Below are 20,794 nucleotides of genomic sequence, written 5' to 3' on the forward strand. Positions count from 1 at the left end.
GAAGAGCAGTGATACGGGCCTGAGGAGAAAGGATGGGGCTCTGGCCAGGCTAAGCTGGAGCTAGCAGTCAGGAAACTGCTGTCTGTTGTTGGGTCTTCCTGTGCTGGGAAAAGGACTTTGTGCATCCTTAATGAACAAACAAGACTGCATTAAAACATTTGCTTGGCTCTGACTTGATTTTTCCCCTTATGTGAAACAGGATGCAAAAGCTCTGTCTAATCACATCAACTGAAATAGGCAACAGTAGCCATCTCCCTTCTTGGGAAAGCTAAATGTACCTAACACTGGCACTGTGGTTTAACCCTTAACACTGTGGTGTGTGCCACTACCATAGACTGCAGCAAAAATTCTCCATTTTATTTTAGTGGATTTATTCCACAACAAGAATTAAAGGTACACCCTGCAGCACGGACATGGATAAAAAGTAGGTTGTGGGGCTTTGACTGAGGAGCTTTAGTGGGTCATGCTGCAGGGGCACAAGGCATAGCTCATTTTGCCCCCACTCCCAAATGTAGACCAATGTCTGCCTCGCCTTCAGCTGCCCCAAGTGACCTTCCCTGGCAGCTGAAACAGAGGTACAAGAGCATGAACCGGGGCAGCTGAGCCACTGGTACAGCCCTGATCTGCTGCTCTGGCTACAGCAACAGAAAGTCCAGCAGAAGTTCAGGGCAGACACTTGGGCATTGCAATACCTTGAACAGCCACAGCTGAGGCTGCCAGTGTGTTTAGGCAGCAGGACTATGTAAAGCTCCTTTTGACCAGCACCAGGGAACTTATCATGGCTTTGTGGAAAAAACATGGAGGAGGAAGAGAGCTTTCTACACTTTTTAAAGCTGCTTTATTTTCTGTTACATAATTTGAAGGTTTTTCTAAAGTCTGTTTGGAGAGTAAGCAGAGATTAATCACATTTAAGAAGAGATTCATATAATACAGTGTGATGCAATACTCCCTGTAGAAATCCTTTCCCTTTCTGGGGGGGAGGGATGAGCAAAGGGAGAATTAATTTCGTGTCCCTTTGCACATTATGTGTACACCATATCTATGATATATTTGAAAATTCAGGGCACCACTGGTGGAACTGACTATACGTGGGATTTGCATCTCTGCTGAAGAAAGGAGGTGCAGCAGCATGTAGAGTTTTTAGCCTGACAGTTTCACCTACAATATTAATTCCAATGAAAGTGTCACAAGAGAGAGTTCTGCAGTTCTGTGCCGCTGGAAAATGTACAGGTTTCCATTTCAGTAATATTTCCTTCTAAAAATAAGCCCTATTCATGCCAAGCATCTGTTTTAATTTGGTTCCTTTTTTGATGTCAAATTACTCAAGCTGGATGAAAATCACTGCAGAAAGGCTAACATTATTTAAAAGGACATGGTATAATTTTACATTTAAGATGTCTCCAAGGAGAACTATTCCAAGCCTAATAGTTTCTGAGGGACTATTTGCTGTGCTATTAGTTTTGATTAGCTCCAGAAATTCATTCCCTCCATCCATGCTTAAATCTTTCAGAAAAATAGTGACATGAATTTCACTATAATAAGAGAAACAAGCCTAATTAGCAATACTTTTCTGAGATAAGCACTGGCCATCAGATCAAGCTGTGCGGGTGAGACATTAAACTTTCTGCACACAGAGCATTCCCACTCGCTGCCGCTGTTTGCTGACTTAGCACTCCTAAGCTGTCAACTGGAACTGTAGTACTTAGTAATTAGCATTTATACGGTAGCACACATTTTCTAAGCAACACAGAAGCATTAACAAATTTGTTTCAATAGCACCCGTGAAACAGCAAAGCTCATTTTAGAGAGAAGTCTGGAGTTTTGGAGGCAGAATAGCTCGGTGGGGAAGGCTCTGCACTGTGTTTTAGTCTGCTCTGCTCAGCCCTAGCACACGTCCTTGGATCAGACGGATGAGTTTTCAGTCCATAAAATGACTGCAACGCTACTCCCACTTTCTTTGACAAAAAGCTTCAGGGATGGAAACCAGTATATCATATTCAGATCTTATAAAAGGGGAAAATTATTACATCAATATGGAAGACAAATACAAGAAACACGGTTTAAATGGCCCCAAAAGAGAAACAGAGCCACGAAGGACCAAATTCTGTCCAAAATACTTAGGTATTTGGCAAGCAGGCTACAGAAGAGAAACATGATATTACTAAGCTGTAGGAAAACTGCTGCCTGATCCTAGGTCTCAGGAAAGATCTAGTTAGCAGTGAGAAATGCCATCATCTCATTCTTCAGAGGCTCAGCCATGCCAAGGAGAGAGGCACTGTGAGCTTCGTGACCAAATGGGAAGGAGGCTGCAGGAATCCTTACGCCAGAGGGGATGTACAACCGCGGCACATCTAAGATTTGCTCTGAAGCTGAGTTTAAGAGGTGGTCTGCACATATTTCTGTATTTCTATCTGCCTCCTCTGTTTATTTTGTTAAGACTTAAGCAACGCCTTGATCCCATTTACCCAGAAAGTCACCAGCCAGCAATGGCTCTTGCTGCTACAAACAAGCTTGCTGCTTGTAGAAGTGCTCAAGGCACTCCTGGCTCTCTGCACTGCCTTCTTCTCCCAAGTCCTTCAAGCGGAGCCCAGCAGTCTGTACTGGCCCATCCTTTCTGAAGCTGTAGCTGCAGAGTCCTGCCTATTCGAGCAGTGCCTCCTTGGAGAACTGACTTATTTCTACGGGGAGAGTATCTGGCAGAAATCTGAACACACTCAAATCAAAACAATAGAAAAGTGAGACGCATTGAAGTTTTGCAGGTATTTGAGTAAACCCAAATCTTAAAAAACGAGGACAGCATACAAAATATGCTACATTGCTTCCTGCTGTGGTGAGTGAAATTGTACACAGCGGCCCTGGTCCAGTGTGGAAGTCAGGCCCCTTGATGAAGTTGTTTGAAACGGGAAAACCAAGAAGGCCTTCAAAAATACTCTCACAGATCAGACATAAGATCCTCATAGACTTTCTCCACCAATCCTTTGCTACTTTATCCATTTTACTGTAAATAATTTTCTCTTTCCATCATATCTAGAGGACACCCGTCCATGCTGTTTGTAATCACTCTTACGTATCCACCATGGATTCCAGTTGTAGTCTAGGGCTCTTCATGCTGGTTTCTTTGCAGAGCACTCTGGAAAACAGCCCTCCCTATGCAAATCCAAAGCAGCGCGGGGATTGGTGCCTAAATCTGCTCTGAAGCCTGTATCTCCTACATAGCACCCTATAGCCTACTGAATCTGGTGCCACACTACCAGCTTAAGTATCCTTCAGACAGTGAAAAACATCTTTTACGGAAGTGTCTGGACAACAGGATTTCCTGAATCCCAGCTTTATAAACCAAATTTCATGGGAGAACATGGTAAGTGTTCGCTGTAGTTTATCAAGGTAAGAAGGGGTCTTATACCTCTGACCCTGCATTTTGTAAGGCTACATTTCCACTAATATGACAGATCCAACTTCTTTGCGTCTGAGGGGGAGGACGTCTTGGTCATATCCTTGAAAAGTCTGTTTTACCAACTGCTCTTACCATCAGACTTTTTTTTCTGAAACTCCCTTTTTTAGCTTCAAGACATTCTGTCTTGTCTTGCTGTCTTTAGCAACCAAATGGTTGTCATCCATCATTTATATCACCTTAGAGATATTTATAGATTTTGATCACATCCCACTGGACTTTTGTCTGCCTCACATCATATATATTTGTAGCTCTCTTGATAGACCTTGGCTTGTAATTCTTGCGTATTTTCTGCTACAGATTTTCTCTAATTTGTTTATATTCTATCTTAAACCATGGATACCAAAATAGCACACGGTCCCACAGGGTTTAGTAGTCCTACCCAGGTACTACAGGCAAAACTCACTTATACAAGCATGTTAGTAAGACAGAAATCTATAGATTTGTTTTTCAATTTTATTAATAAAACTTTAACTACACTAGCAACACATTTATGCGACGCTTGTCTGATGCTGGTATTCAAATCTTCGTATTTCCATCCTACAAATTAGTTGAGTGTATTGAACAGCTTCATTACATATCGTTCAAGGAATGAAAGCAAATAGGAATGAAAATTTTTGGGGAGACTGCAGTCAGAGATATTTTCTCAATAAAATATTGGAAAGTATCTTTCAGAATCATCAGTATGATCTTGCAGAGGCAAGAGATACGCTCTTCATAGATAATGTGATAAGCCATCTCAGGGAAGAGCAAGGACAGAGGCTTATGGAAGCACAGTTATCACTCCCATTTCCCTTCAGTTAGGTAGCAGGTTTTTTAATGAGGTCTTTTTAGATCACATTATATTCTTCCTGATGCCATTTTCCTCCGAGTGTGAGGTGTGATAGAGCCATACTCTCATCCATACAAACCTTACTGTGACAGCCACCCAGCAAAGTCAAGAGGAGTTTGCATGACTAGGGATTGAACGAGAACTGAGACAGGACCTCAGCATCTGATCCATACCCATTCAGCCCATCCTCTCCCTTGCAGAGTCCTGTTATTGCTCTGCTCCAGCAGCAGGTAACTTCTGCTAAATTGCAAAGCTAAATTTAAAGGGGATGCATTTACCAGTGGCTCTGACCTGGAGATCTCTGCATATACCCTGGGGCCTGAGCCCTGTACCATGTTCTGGCGCAGGCAGAGGGAGGAAAGGTTGGACGAGCAGTGGATGGGTACCTGCTGGTGTTGACAAACTGGCAGGCTCAGGGCCAAGAAATCTGAGGTTTTCCAGCAAACTTTCCATTGACTTGCCTATTAAAATGCTGATATATTTATCCATGTTCCACCAGACGCTAGGTACCTCCCAGACAGACAAAAATAGACACAAACCCTTCACAGTCTGTTTCACTTTAAAGGAAAGTCACTTTAGTGACTTTCTACAGTTAAGAAGAAACAAATCTAAGCAAATCTCTCTAGATCTACAGACACCTTAACTGTCAAGGAGATTTGATGACCTTTGGACTGATTTTTTTTCCTTCTTTTTTTTTCTTTTCCTGTTTCAATAAATAAAGCTACATGTGTTCAGGATTCCTATTTTCTTTAAAGAATTGCAAAAGAGTGCACCACTGCAGTCAATCTTAGACGACTACCTTTTCTTTGTTATTCACACTTTCTGCGTTCAGCACTAAACTCCTGACATAACCATAATATAGGTTATGCAGAAAAAGTTGTAGAGCCAACTAAATATCACTGTGTAACCTCCTGCCTTCAGATTAGCATGATATTGTATCTACTTACACCAACCACCTAAAACCAACCAAACCAAGACCATCAATGGAAGAGGAAAATGAAGTTTGAAGAGATTATGAAACAGCTCTGGAATTCATACAGCTTTTCATGACTATGTCACTCACTGTTATTAGCAAATAAATAGAGGTATATAGCAAGTCTGATTACACAGGCCCGCTAAAAACAGCTCTCACGAGTTACTGACTTGTATTTATTGATAGCATGTTGACATCACTTCTCTGCTTGTATTGCATTTTTATAGCTAATTAAAATGCACCTTCTCCCCAGTCTGCACATACCAAAACATGCCGAGATAGATGTACTTCCAGTGCTTCATAATTACTAGAATTATATATGAACTATAGGATTTACTGGGACTCTAAACTAACCTGTATCCCAGAGGCAGACATAGACTGCAAAATTTAGCTTTGCTCACAGCTGTAGAACATTTGGAGACAAATAGTTGGCTAGTACATTACAGAGATAGGAAAAAGTCATGAAATTCACATGTGTTTCGAGATCCAAATTCCACTGTAATATTGGCATCGGCAAAATTGGACTTGTCATTTGGGACTATCTCTACTGTATGTTTTTCTTCTTCAAAGGAGGGAGAAGTGTATACCCTGTCCTTTTACCCAGTTCTTTGCCCTGGCTCTAACAGCATGGAAGGACTAAAAATCCGTAAGACTTAACCAGTTAGATATTCTTTTGACTTGAAGAAGAAAACAGTTGGCATCAAGCTGTTGAAGCTGGCACCTATGCCACCTGCCTCTGCAACGTTTGGGGCAGTTACTATATCAGGGGTAGAACAGGCCATAGCAGCAGCAGTTTCTACTTGGCTATTATCCACCAGTAATCTCTCCTGCTGGTAAGGAGTCAATCTAAATAGAGAAATCTTTAGAAAAAGGGGTATGCAATCAGGTCCTTTGCAAATTTACTTAATCTGGCATCAGTAAGAAGCAGATCTGAAAATCCAGCTTGAAAACTTCACTACACGTAGGGATCCAAGCTTGAAACCAGCGCAATGGTTTTGCGTAAGGAAAAACTTTTGGAATACGCTAATTGCATCAAATCTGTGGCAGGTTTTGAAAAATCTGATTCACCAAGAACTCCGAACTGTAGCATTTCCTTTGTTTTCCAAATGAAAGCTCTTAATCTGTTTAAGCTTCCATTGCAGACTTTCTTCCATCCACATAAATCCTTCCCATCTGCTCTAGCATCATTCTTTTACTTAATTGACTTATTTTCTCTAGATACTGATGTGACTGAAGTAGTTTGATCTGATTTTCCTTTATTTTTCACCTCATTGTTACATTTATACCCATGTGAAGCTTGTAACAGTGATCGACAACGCAAGTTCCCTTTGCTATTAAAAATCATTATGCCTGCTGTAGTCAGGATGATCAATATTCTAGCAGAAGAACCTGAAACATGTTAGAGGTCCGTCAGAGGAGAAACACTCTATTTCTGCCAGAGTCTTATAAAGCATTCAGAAGAATGAACAATATACTTACTTGTATTTCAGAACTTTGTACTTTTCTTCACTTGGGAATGAGATGGAAAGAAAGTCTAAGAGTAAAATTTTGAAAGTACCTCAGAGTATGTACATACAGTAGCATATGATACAAAGACTTGCTAAACCAACACCTACCTGCACTGACCCAGGTAGGTGGCTACTAGTTTCAGGGTAGACTCAGTTTGCAGGAAATCTGGCTGTCTACAAGGTTTTCTGTTGCATGGTATTGAAATGCTCTCAGAAGTGGAGATATAAGTCTGAATTCTTAAATATTGCATTTAGGAGCCTGAGGGCACGTCTAAAATAGATTTAGAGTTTATTATTAGCATTTCATTTTTACAGATGACATGGAAGAAGAGGGAATAGGTTCCAAGAAAATTCTCTTCTTCTGCAGGCTCAGTGATTGGATTTACAAAGGCAGGCAGATACCTACAGGTGCAGAGAGATGTCTGGGGGGACTTCCAAAAGCACCTCAGTGAGTGACGTGCCTAGTCTCACTGAACTCTCAAACAAGTGAAATTCCAGATCTGTTCAAGTGCTTTTACAACACCAGCAAAGAACTTCTTTGCACTGCTAGACATCTAATTATCCCTGTAAGATACCCCCCAATTAGTTGCAGATGGCCAGCAAAAGAAAAAGGGATGAAATGTGTTGCATTTTAATAAATATATTCTGTTTCTGGGCTAGGTTTTGTTTTTCTGAGTGGATTTTCTGGCTGCAGCTCTGGCTCAGTTACTCTGGCTCAGTACTCTGCTGTCTCAATATGGCACTATACAGCAATAGTAAATAAGGCCTGGTGAGTGGCAGTCTCCATGGAGAGATTATTTACCCAGTGACATGATGTGTGTCTTCCCGTGGTGATGCCACCACGTCATTTCCTTAACTCCTTTGTTACACCAGCTTCCCCTGGGGAGACAGGATGATGCTCTCTGATGTGTTGGCAGTTCATCTTAAAGAGGGAGCTTTTAATGAGGTGGTGCCAGGCAAATGGGGCTGCTGCCTATCATACAAACTATCACTGCAGATATTTTTTCCTGTGAATGTTATGTGTTAGGGAGCACTGAGAAAATTATACTTACTACAAGAAATGAAAAGAGTCTAATTACAGTGATTTTTATAGAGAGAGTTAAAGGATGCATGTCAAAAGGGACTGATATATAATTATGATAATATCAGTTGCAACTCCTGTGCTATCTAATTACTTGAAATGGATGGCATTGTGCAATCTTTATGAAAGCAAGCTACTTTGATAACAAAATGATATAATCTTAATACGAAATAAAAATAAAATTGAAAGGAAAGTAAAATGAATATATTGGTAGGAATAAGAATCAAAGAGGCAGCACTCAGTGTGCTGGAAAGACAGTACAAACAGAAACCCACCAGCCACCTCCAACCCCAAATCTGTGCGACGCATTTGACTCACACTGTGTCAGAAACCGAGATGCTGTGCATGTTGCCTAAACTGGTAGTCAAAATCAAGATATATTGGCATGACAAGAAAAGAGTCATAAGAAGTGGAGGAAGAAAGGAATAAAAAGAGGAAAGATTAATAAAAATGGGAAAGAGCATAAACCTAGCAATCAAAGTGTTAAACTCTTCTGGAGTTTTAAGTGTCTCCATGTGTTGAGTTTGCTCTGGATCCTCTGAGGTACTCCAAATCCCCAGCTGCTGAGTAGGTGCTGGACCTTCTTGGATTCAGGCACTCAGACATCTTTGAGGACCAAGGTCTTTCTGTTTTGGTTTCATGCTGGCTATATTACACTGATAAAACTGTCAGCAATACTTGATATAAATAAAATATTAAAGTTATTACTTTAATTTAACATGCATTTTGTTCATCACAGATGGAATTTAATTACACAGAACCCATACCTACTATAACATAATGCCATCTGTTGACAAATGACCTGGACACTGGAAAAACCTAATTTTTCCATTCATTAGAAATTAAAATCCTAGCATGTTCATGCGCAAGCCCACGGACCTGCTGGTATGTCTACGCTCCTAATTATGATGTAGCCTGGAAAAATCAACCGTTATTTGAACAGTGACACCACAGATTGTAAGTTATTAGTGGCTTCCAGATTTTTGTGGCCATCACAGAGAGACACCAAAACTTTCATGGACTTTCATGGATACTGCATTATCACCAGTCTTGTAACGGAAAATAATACTCAGTAAAAGGCTTAATATTATTCTACTGACTACCTGCAGCTCATTTATCTCATAGACTGCAGTTTGGATCACTTCTTTAAGCTCGCATCATCTCATTTAATAGCAAAGACACAATCTCATTTATAAGCTAAGTTTACGTATCTTTTCTAAAATTTTAAAATAAGAAAAGTAGAGCGGCAATTGGCTAGAATCCCTTGTTTACTGCAAGTTTGGTAAACACGTTTCTCTATGTACTGATTCCAAGGAGTTACTTTTTGTCTTATGCCCATTTAAGCAATCTGTTCCCATACAGAATGAAAGGATCTTAACTGTCCGTGTCTTTTCAAATTCATTATACTAATTCCTCATTTAATCCAATCTTGTCTCTTTTTGGTACGAGAACAAAAACATGAAATACTTTTGTATCATATGAGTGTTTTAATTGCTATGCCTTTTTCTTAAAGAAAATTGAATGTTTGGAACTCTCCCTCTGAGCCGTAACCTCACAACCACTTGCCACATACATTGGGCCCCCTGTAATAGCTGCATACTGTTTATTCAATAGCATTTAATAGAGATTGTGACTTAGTCCTCTGCGCATGACCTTCCAAAGCAGTTCTACTGAAGTTCTTCCCTACCAGGAAAGGTTCCCTCATATCTACCTCCTAGCAGCTTCCTGGCCTCTGCGGCTGCGGTGACTCTGTTTTATGTAGTGTTGCTTGACCAAGTCTGAAGTTCACTGACTTGTCTTTAATATCCAACTAAATTCCACTGAATTAATATTTTAAATCTCTGCTGAAGATTGCCTTTTGCTCCTTTGTGTAGCATGTTGGTGTTGAATGTCAAGGAGACAAAAGGAAATCTAAGTTTTTGAAGGTGATCATGGTTTTCACTGACAAATCTGTCTAATTACAATAAAAAATGTCAGAACTAAATAACTTGAGAAAGAAGAATAAAATGCTGGTTCAACTTTGCAATCATTTTATATGTTATTGTGTTTATTATGATGATTCAATGTATCTAGTTTGCAAGGAATCAGGATTTCCATGCAAGACTGTAAAGGTTTTTTCCATTCAGGAATTTTACTTGATGAGATTAAGGTGTGAAATAATATAAGGCTTATCATGAAACCTGTCATCTTTCAAAAGAAAAAAAAACAAGCAACACCCGCCAACAAGAAATAAGCCAACAAAATATCCACTGACCGCCCTGCTGCCCAGGCTGGCAGAGCAGTCTCAACCACATTTCTGGCATCTACCAGAAGGCTTTCTTACCTTCACTGCAAACTCTGTTTCTGTAGCTTTATGAACACATCTCTTGCACACTGAATAGGAGCCAATTCCTATGTCCTCCTTGATCTCGTATCCGTCTGTAAAGTGAATGTTGTTCCCATGTAACTGCTATAGGGAACGACAAAAGAAACAAGGTAATCAGGACATGGGTATGTAAAAGCAAGGACTAGCAATAAAGGAAGTGCTTGATCTCTTCTCCTTCACAGAGCTCTCTTGTCCTTAGCAGTTTTTCTAAGTCCAGTTAAAAAAATCTGAAGCTCTTTAGTTAAACAAGTGTGTCCCTTCCCTTTTTACTTTTTTCCAGTCTTAAGATGGAGTTGTCCATGTAGAAGTAACAGCAAAAAAGCAGTGATTTTCTATACTATTTATGGAATGCAGACAAGCACCTCCTATTAGAAATTCACAGGAAACTGTGGGCCCAAATCCCCTGACAAACCCACATATCTTGACAATATAAACGTATTTCTAATTACAGATAACTTATAAACTACAATAGCTTCGCAGTCTTCAAAACAGATATCCCACATACGGGGTGTGCCTCCAGACCACTGGAGGTCTTGTCCAGGATATGTTTAATTATGATTTTTGTGTGAGAGAAAAGTTACTATTCTAAGACAACCTAATTTAAGAAAATATATTACTCGTGAAAATAGTAAGAAAATACTTTAAAATTTCTAATTTTATTTATTGAAGGGCATAGAATGAACTATGGCATCATTAGTTCATATGCCTTTTAGAAACTGTCTGGGCAGGTGGATTGGTCAAATGGTGAAACCCAAATCTGAGACCTTGCAAATTCCATCCCAGGACTCAAGAAATGACCAGCAGCTCTAAAAATCCTCTAGGATCCTCTCTTTAAAAATGTAACCTCACTAACAAAGTCCACACAGAACCTTCTAAATTATAAGACACGCATGTGTTAACATTCAATACATTTTTACAAAGCAAACCACAGGAATATATATAAAATTTCTGGGATGTAATTGCTTGGGTAACATTTCACTTACTGTTGCATAAGAGAATCTTTAAGAATATGACATATTCCACTGTAAATTATTAAAATAAGGATGAAAACTATGAAAACCTATGAACACCACAGGCAGGGGCTCTCTCCTTGAGGCATGCATACCTCTGGCTGTGGGTAGGAGAGGAACTTTTTCCTTGTGGGAAAATTTGCTGCATCTTTGAGCTGCCTAGTTCTTTCTTCCAATTCACTGTTCCTCTGATGTATTGAGCCATTTGTAGCAGTCTATTTCTGGTTTAAATTACAATAACTGGAGAGCATGTTGTAGGGGAATAGCAGCAAAGAACCAAGTGTCTAGCAAGTGTCCTTCCCCTGTCAAGCCGCTCTGGGTTATGGGAGTACACCCAGGCTCTTCTGCAATAGCACCAGGAACACGGTGGCCTCTTACACCCTGGAGCTTGTGCTCTCTGTCCGTGGAAGCCTTCAGCAGTAGTTCATTAAGCCCCTTTGCCAACACAGACTGTATCATGTATTCCAAGATAAAACTGTTGAGAATGGCATGCATTCACTGAAAAAACAACACTTGATTACCTGCCCTGTATGCACAACTGGAATAGTGTTTCAGGTATTCAGAAGTACTTTCATTTCAGTTGTGATAAGGTGCAATTCCTACTTCCTTTGTAAAGGCTGTGGAGAACGTGAACTTAAAGATAAAAGCCTTTGGGAAAAAATTCTCATTTTCCACCTCCTACATGCTGCATGTAAACACCTCCTGCCTACACTGGGTAGCTGTGAAATACCAGTGAGAACACTGAGGCAGTTTAAATACACTATGCACATATGTATCTGCCCATCAAGCGTGAAGTGTAACATCAGCATCGGTACCTGCACAATTGGATGGACGGTGATTTTGTGCACATCTTGCTGTGCAGGCTCCTGCACCAAGTTAGAGGCAACGAAGCTGAACCCTCTGAAAAGATGATGAGCGTTGGCACTTGGAGGAACACCTGGGGAGTCTGTAGGAGAAGGAAGAAAATGGCCTCATGAGCTGCACAAAAGATCAGAAAGTAATAGCATAGCACCTGCAACAGAGTCCCCCCTGCCAGTCAACAGCAGGTCCTGCTAAACTGGCAGACATTTGTGAATATAATCCACCTCCATATCAAGGCTTTGGTGTGCCTTCTCCATCCCGTTCTCCTGGTTCTGAACAGTGCAGGGGTATTTTTTGCAAGGATCTCTCCTCTTGGATACAGAGGTTTTTTTCACAGTGCATGTTCATTCTTAGGCACTGCCTGTGCCAGGAGTCTGCACAGAGAGAGAAGGCACAGCACGGCGAGGCTAAGAGAAAGACAGATGGCTCAAGGCAGGGCACTCCTTTGGCTTAGCACAGGTTCTCCAGGGAGTGGAAAAAAGTTGCAAGCTGCTATATCTGTCCTTTGCAGCACACCTTGACTACAGAAATTACAAAGGCTAAAGTGCTTTCTGCATAATGTGGTACGTTGTGTGGGTCAGGAGAATGTAGAAAAGACAGGACCTGAAGCAAGTGTAAAAGTGCGATGCTCCAGTAGTGGTGGTTTGTGGCCTCATAAGGATCTTTCTGGAGCAGCTTTAGGAGCTGTGACTTACTCCAGGAAGATGCTGGTTGACTTGTCCTCAGATGATCAAAATGACTAGGAGTGTTTTAACTAACCTTCATGGACTTTTTCCCCCTACTCCTCCCTCTGACGTGGCAAATCCAGGGGAGGAATGGCTGGAGATCAAAGAGCCCTAAATTATTCTACCTTTGGAATGAAATAACTAGAGAGCAGTTCCTGGTACCTACGCCACTGCTCACTGAGAGAAACAGCCTGCCAAACCGAGAAGAGAAGATTTGCACTTCACTTAAAGTTCTGAAAAGCTTTAAAGAGATCTTCCTCCGTAGTGTATGTTTTGTCCCAGCTATTTTCATATGCAAGAAAGAGTCGCATTGCAAACCATTCCTTGGTAGCTGGGTAGCTGGCTGGGTATTATAAAACCTATAGTACTAAAATTTGCTCACCTTTTATTTGTTTTTTTTTTCTCCTCTCCCCTTCACATTTCCTCCAGTACAATATGTGATTTACCATGGCAAAGTTACAGAGCTAAACTTCCTTTAGAAAGCTATCTCCTTGTAGGAAGTGTGTAAATACCCAGTTTCACTACAGTAAAGAAAATACATCCCCACTGGACCTTATATCTGACTCACCTGCCTACACCGTCAGCACCACCCAGTAGTGTGAAGGGCAATGGCGTGGAAGACTAAGTATTGCTTGAGGTCCTGAAAATATGTGAGAATGTATTTTGTTGTGTGGACGTTCCCTGTATAAATCTACTGGTCAAATGAACAGAGGATCTGAAGCCAGAATATGGTAAAAACAAATTATCTGCTCAGAAATAAACAAAACTGAGACTGCAGCTAATTCTGTATCTCATTACAAAGCCGCCTCAGCTTTGACAGGAGTCAGAAATAAGCACAGCAAGTCAGACCTTACTGCAAAGTACGTGGAGAAGCTTGTCTTTTGGTAAAATGATGTGGGCTATTTGTTTATGTCAGTGTATTGATGGGCATTCTCCTTGCAAATGCATGGATGAATCACACCAGACCTCTTGCATCACTGGGTACTTCTTACAATGGCATATATACAACAGTGATTTTCCAAGAGGGATTAATTAAGAGGAAAGAATGTTTGTTTTAAAAACAGAATGACAGTAATTCAAATCTCAACACTCCTGAACTTCAGAAAAGCTGTTATCCGGCTCTAAAATTTAAGTGTTAGGTCATCTGTATTTAAAAATAACTGTTCGTTCATAATTCAATGCCAATCTCTTTATCAAACACTGTAGAAGAACTACTGATTATTTGGTGTTCGATATTAAATATTCATCACCACCAACTGATATGCCCATCATACGAATTAAATGTTAAAACACCTGTGTTAAGTGCAAAATTATGTTTAAATTATGTTAATTAACTGATAGCTATGAAATCTAAACCATTTTCCTAGTCTTGATAAATCCAGAATCATTTCATGTGTCTGAATTAGACCCACTTGCAAACACCAGTCTTGTATAATGGTTATCTTTCTCCCTGTGAAAGTCATGCTTTGTCCCACTAGAGCACCTAATTTACAGGATTTTCAAAGGCTTCATAAATCTTAACTAATTTACTTCAGTACGCTTCACTGGGGTTAGCAAACAGAGGAGGAAATTTAGATACTTCAGGTGCAATTTTACGTATTTTTTCTCAGCAGTAAAACCAGCCTAAGACATCCCTGCCGGTTACAGCATGCTGCCCCATCACTTACACCGGTACAAACATTTGTGGACTGAAATCTAAGTTGGATCATCAGAATGATCTTGGTTTGATCCTTGTTCAAATCACCATTTATAACCTGGATTGCTTCACTCTCCCACTCCCTGTGAGGAGCTGAGTCAGCACAAACGAGATGAGGGTCCACAGTGGTGGACTTAGGAAACAAGCGGCCAGAAAAAGTGACTTCAACTCAGACGAATCCCTGAAAAAAAGTGATGTGAAACTACACCCATAGAGATGAACTGTCAATGTCAGAAACCACATCTTTGGCGCACTCAGAGCTGAGGTTAGGCACCCACAGAAAGCTGTTTCAACCTCCAGGCTAAAGAAACTGTCTGAGATACAGCAAATCACTGGACTGGCAAGTTACTGGATCCAAAACTTTGACATAAACCTGTTTCCAGGCAGGAGAATTCATTCATAAAGACAGAGTGCAAAACGACTGTATGTATCTGTGCCCCCTCCTTGGTAATATCTTTCTGACAGCTTCATTAAACAATGACTGCATTATCATCATGACACAGGAATCATTACACTGCTTTCTGTCTGGGTACGTTCTCAATAACAGGGTAAGTTTGTATGGGGGGGCCTGTGTCATGACAGAAAAAAACACAAAATAAAAAAGGCTCTTGTTTGATTCCATAAGTTTGTATGGGGGGGCCTATATCATGACAGAAAAAACCACAAAATAAAAAAGGCTCTTGTTTGATTCCACCAGCAATACGAGCCAGTATTAAACGCTCTTGTGATGCTCTCCCCTTCTGGTCGACTGAACCAGTCAACAGTCAGGGGCTGCAAAATATGCTGCCAGTCTGCAAGGGCTTTTCTATCGCTCTGGAAGTGTAAAGGGATTCACACTTCCAGTTACACACTTCCTATTTTGAAACGACAGGGTTTGATTCTCAGGCCACTTTCCATAACAGCACAAAGCAGAATTGAGGCAGGCCATCTCCCCACCCCAGCCACCACCCCAAGACAAACCTCCCAAGTCAGTTGTCTTGCATGAGATATCAAATTGAATTAGGTAACAGTACTAACATGTAGAGCGTAAAATATAATCCTGGGCATCAGCACATGCATGAAGTGCATGTTTTCATGCCAGTACAACCAATGAAGTGTGAACTTCCAAAGCGATCCAAACTCTCAGTGCTTCTTTGAGACTTTCCAGGGCAGCTCCAGTCAGCGCTTCTCTCAAGATCAGACTAACTTGCAGTCTCCAATATTTCAGAGAAATGAATTCCTCTGAAATCTGAATTAAAGCTAAAATCAAGGGTGCGAAATGTCTGGTATCCAAAGATCATTTGTTTCCATGCAGTGGGATAGGTATATCAAAACATGACTAACATACTGGAGACAGGTGGATGTTCCAGCTGGACCCAAATAACCAGAGTGTAGTATTTTTATAGCTTGTGAAAATCGGCACATCCTTGCCAAAAAAACTAGGAACCAAGACTGATAAAAGATTTTTAGTAGATACCACTATTTCATACCCCATGAAAGGAGGTTTAAGCCAGGCTTTGAATAGAGGTTTGGGCTAGTTTTAAGAAAAAGGCTGAAGGTCATAATGAGCCTGAATGAAAACTACAGGAAATCTCAGCTCTGATTCATGTGCTACAATGCAGGCGTTTTCGTAATGAAAGCTCAGATCTTTTACTCTCACTATAACAGTTCTGGGGCAATTTGAGGGTTGAAGCTTGAGACCTTATACTTGGTTATTACAACAATATTATGTGATATTTACAGTGCTTACCATCTTCAAAGTGTTTTACAAATAACAGCTAATTAAATTTTTATATTTTAGAACATATAAATAGGTACTTCTTTACACAGGAATATCACAGGCAGAAATGTAATGTAGCTTATCCATGTCTAGCAAGAGGCAACATTATAACTGGGATTACCACTCTGAGGTTACTATATTCTTGCTTTTAACTATAAGAGTGGAAAGATGGTGTTTTGTGCAACAATCACCTTCATATATATAGTCCACAAAGTGTGATATTCCTGTTAGGAAATAGAAATTATAGGAACAACATTCTCACTGCAAGGATTTTCTAAATATTGTGGACCAAATTTCCTGTTGGCATAACTCCACTGATCTGAGAACTTGATGATTCTTCATTACTGTTAACCATGTATTAACTTCCATGGGATTTCATAATCAAAGAAAACATCTATGGAATATATAATTATACACTAACTTGCAAAGATGCAAAGTTCTTTGAAGCCAAGGGAATTTAAAATGGTTAAATTCAGTAATGTAAGCAATGATAAGAGTAATAAAATAGCAAATCAATAGTTATATTTCCTGTTAAAAATGTCTTCTTCCTGAAGACAAATTAATTTGAAGTTGGAGAAATGCTTATGAGCTTCTTTTCCTGAAAATGCAAAACAGTCTTTGCTTCCTGCTGGATATTGCAAAACCCAGTAAACCCACAGGTGATCAGACTTTTAGACCCCACCAGAATGGGGAGGGGAAGGAAGAATGAATTTACTCACTGAAAAGATGCATTACCCATGTGCCACCTTACTAACCTGTGGGGGTCCGAGATGTGAACTCTGGATCAAAATGAAAGGTGTCTTCTGGCCGTCCCACTGCGGGCTTGAAAGGTGGCTTGATTTCTTTCCTGTATAGTTTCTACAAGGAGAAGAACAAATCACAATCAACAACGATCTGTACACCTTCAGCATCCGCAGATAGGCTCCCCCGCTTTGTTTAGGGTGTCCTCTCTCAGCTCTGTGCCATCCTTGCAGGACTGACAAAAAAGGATGATGTATCTGTAGCTCTGGCTCCTGCTTGACTGGTCGGCTTAAAACCTGTGCCCTGGATGGTCCCTGAACTTTTTAGTTACTGGAATCCAGAATATAAACACAGATGTTTCTGGTAAAAATGTAGCCTGTAGACTGGCACAATATTGCAGCAGAGGCATCTGGAAATTCACTGGTCTTAAGGGCAGGACTGGAACGTGCAATGGTAAATGAGGAAACTGTGCATGGGTGACTTCAGCAGCGCAGCAATGGCAATGAGCACAAAGAACCGCTAGGAAGCAGTGGCTGTTTTAGCATTTATTATTTGTCAAGAACTAGCAATATGTTTGACACTCTGCCAGACTGAGCTGAGCAACAGGCCTGGCTGCCTGGTGCTCACAACCTAAACAAGAGATTTGTTCTTTTGGCATATCTGGCAAAAGGGAAGGGGCTCACAGCTGAGGATTAGATGAAATTCCCATCAAAAGATGCTGGAAAGAAAGCACTGCGGATGGGTGGGGAATCATGTTGAAGGCCTAAACGTGGCTTGAACAGAGCAGCAAAACCAAGGAAAAACATAAGGAAGAGAGGAAGGTATATAATAGGTAAGCACTGCTAGGTGTGTGAGTTTGTGCTGGCGAGTGAGGGAGCATGTAGGGGATCACATAAGTAACAATCACCATAAATGCATGCTAATACACTGCCTTTATTACTAGGGACTTCGTGGCCTCTTTACTCATGCTTAGCGACCTTTAAGAAATTGCTTCACTGTGCTCCTTTGCAAGCATTCATACACACACAGGCGCACACGCTCTGGGGGATGACCAAACTAAGGTGCAGCATGTCTGATTCTGATCCAAAGCCTACAGAGGTTAATGTGGAGAGTCCTACTGATTTCAGCGAACTTTGCATCATCTCTGCTTGAACTGGCCAAAACCAAACATTTTGCTGATAGTGGCATGGGGAACAGAGCTCCAGTTTGACTCCCTGCCCCACGTTTCAGTCCCTAGACTGCATTCCCTTTCTAGCAATGCTTTTGTTCTCAGGTTTCAAAGGGCTGAATTAGTTGCCACAGACAGCACCCAATAATTAACATGTCTGAGCATAAATATAATGTTTCATTCAAACTTTCAAGTCACAATAAGAGCTGGAGAGTTCAATTTTATGTATTTTCAGGTTAGCTCTTAAAACAACTTCATAATGAGCTGATTTTTCAAAATATTTAATGGAGATTAATACACGCTTGTCCAGCTCTTTGCATGCAGGAAGATTCTTTTTAACTGTGGGTTTTGTGGTGAATTAACTTCTGTAATATAAAGCATGTAGTCAAACCTAATATATATATACACATCAACATAATTTGAACTTGATTTTGCATAGATAAATAAAAGTTCTTGAGGCAGGACATTCTGTAGCATAGTATTAGCATTAGCATAAAGCATATGTTTGTGGTTGAATTATGATTCCTTGGAAAAGTGGAATGGTGAGGCTGGAAATGACTCTGCAATAATTAATGGCCATTTCACCATAAAAAGTTCCTGCTTGCGTAAAACTGCTCCGTATCTTCTGAGAGAAAGAGAGATGAATAATTGCTGTGAGCCACAATGGAAAGCCAGTCTTCCAAATAATTAAAAGCCAATTGCAATCTGAAGCAGGAAGTGTCACTCATCAACTGAAAAGTATCAACCCAGTAATTAACATATATCTTTTTCTGTCTGCACAGAACTTTAAAAGAGAACTCAGCACCTACTGAAGGTTTTTCTGTTGCTAGGATTTCACCTTGAGAAAGCTATTTGCTTCCAGCTTCCCTTTATTTGTCTTAATTCACAACTGCAGTCCTTCTACTGCAGAAAGCAATATGGTCACACGCACATGCTTCCTCCTTGAATTAAATGCACCCCTCATCCTGTGAGGTCCAAAAATTGGAACACGTTTTAGAGTCGTACATCATTTGGGAACTGCACTCTCTTTTGATTATCGTAACCATATTCTCCCCGGCCTCTTAATTCCTCCCCCCATCTGTAGTTTCTTAAGTGCTGTTGGAGCTGCATTTGTATTTCGAATCCCTAACCCACATCCTCCACTACTAGGGAGGGATTTAAGATTCATCATGAGTCACAGGCCACCTAAAGATGTGTAATCACAAATCTGCTTGCTGGGAGGGGATGGAAACAAAGAAGTTGCTTGTGCGAGTGAAAAGCACCTCCTCTGAGCGCAACCCGGATGACTCCCTTTTCCATTTCCTTTTCCACTTGTGATAAAAAGTATTTCTGGTGTTTCTGACTAGACAACTAGGAACAGCAAAAGGTAAACTGCCTGAACCATTTTTTTTCCCAAGCTCTTGAATCTGGTATCTAAATGAAATCTTTGAGGAACAAGAACAAGCAGAGCATCTGTGGGCTTTCCCACCCCACACTGGCTCCAGTTCTCCGAGTGAGCCACTACAACCAAAGCCAATTCACTGAAGCAAACTAAACCACAGGGCAGCCCAACACAGTTGAACATGAAGGCTTGCTGCAAGCAGAATGCTTCTTCCTTTAAAAACCCGCATCCTGTAGACTGCAAAACACAACGTGACACAAGCTGATCTAAGAAAACAGTAAGGGTCACAGCCGTTGTTTTCTATACACAGAGGACAAATCTCTTGGAGGATTTGAGATCCTTCTGGATTTTCCAAGAATACTTCTAATTTTAGGTGAAATGTATTAACCTATTATCTCTTACCATGGTCCCAAAATTATTTGGGGCTGATGGATCACGTTGATCTCTTCCAACAGAAATCAACCAGAGTAGCAAATGACATAGCAAGTTAAGTTTCAAATTTTGTCTTTGACCATTTCTATCAGGATGTCACATAACTTCTGGTCAAGTTTAAACAGTTATCTACATCCCAAGTCATGGTAATCCTGGCTCTGTACAGAGAAGTCACTGGGACTTCCACCACCTATTTTAATGGGAACAGGGTCCCAGTTGTCTCAGTTTAAATCCCAGTTTTCATATCCAAATTATTATTTTGGGGCATCTTATTAGGCATTCAAAAGAGACTTTGGATATGTTAGTGCTAACTGGAGCATTTAAATTTCAGGTTGGGTGCTTAAGATCATTATATGTGTGTTATTTTGCATGGGTATAAGAAGCTGAAGATTTTTTTTTTTCTTCCATATTGCTTCCACATCCGTAAAGGAGAAATGTATTCCTTAGCCCTTAATGTTTTATTGAGAATGTAATTTCTCTCTCCTTCCCAGTAAAGAATAACCCCCCACATCCCACGCCCATTTTTTTTAAACTGGCCACAGCATTGACTTATCACAGAAAAATGTGACTGACAGGTATCAGGAATCACTGTGCATCATGCACGGCTGTTGGATCCGGAGGCTGTGTGGAAGGAGTGCGTAATCCACAGAATGAGGGCGATGAACTCCAAGGTGTGAAAGTACTGATTTAGATATTCACACCTGGATACATATCCCGGCTTCTGTCTACTTATCAACCGCTCGCATCCTTCTGAGACTTTGATAATCGGTACCTTCAGTTTAATAAGTACCTATGAATTAACTAGAGCACA

General features: G+C 40.6%; 1 protein-coding gene across 1 annotated transcript in view; it reads right to left on the reverse strand.

The window, feature by feature from the left end:
- The window catches only part of LOC104083381 (ribosomal protein S6 kinase alpha-2), a 69,147-nt gene that overhangs the window by 14,134 nt on the left and 34,219 nt on the right, over positions 1 to 20,794 (reverse strand). The window contains exons 9-11 of the mRNA XM_009586851.1: positions 17,017 to 17,119; positions 12,036 to 12,166; positions 10,169 to 10,294 (exon numbers count right to left, since the gene is read on the reverse strand). Of these exons, the coding sequence (XP_009585146.1) occupies positions 10,169 to 10,294; positions 12,036 to 12,166; positions 17,017 to 17,119 (360 nt within the window). The remainder of the gene's footprint in view (positions 1 to 10,168; positions 10,295 to 12,035; positions 12,167 to 17,016; positions 17,120 to 20,794) is intronic.

Source organism: Fulmarus glacialis, unplaced genomic scaffold, assembly GCF_000690835.1.
Source record: "Fulmarus glacialis isolate BGI_N327 unplaced genomic scaffold, ASM69083v1 scaffold1121, whole genome shotgun sequence".
In the NCBI taxonomy this organism is placed as follows: Eukaryota; Metazoa; Chordata; class Aves; order Procellariiformes; family Procellariidae; genus Fulmarus; species Fulmarus glacialis.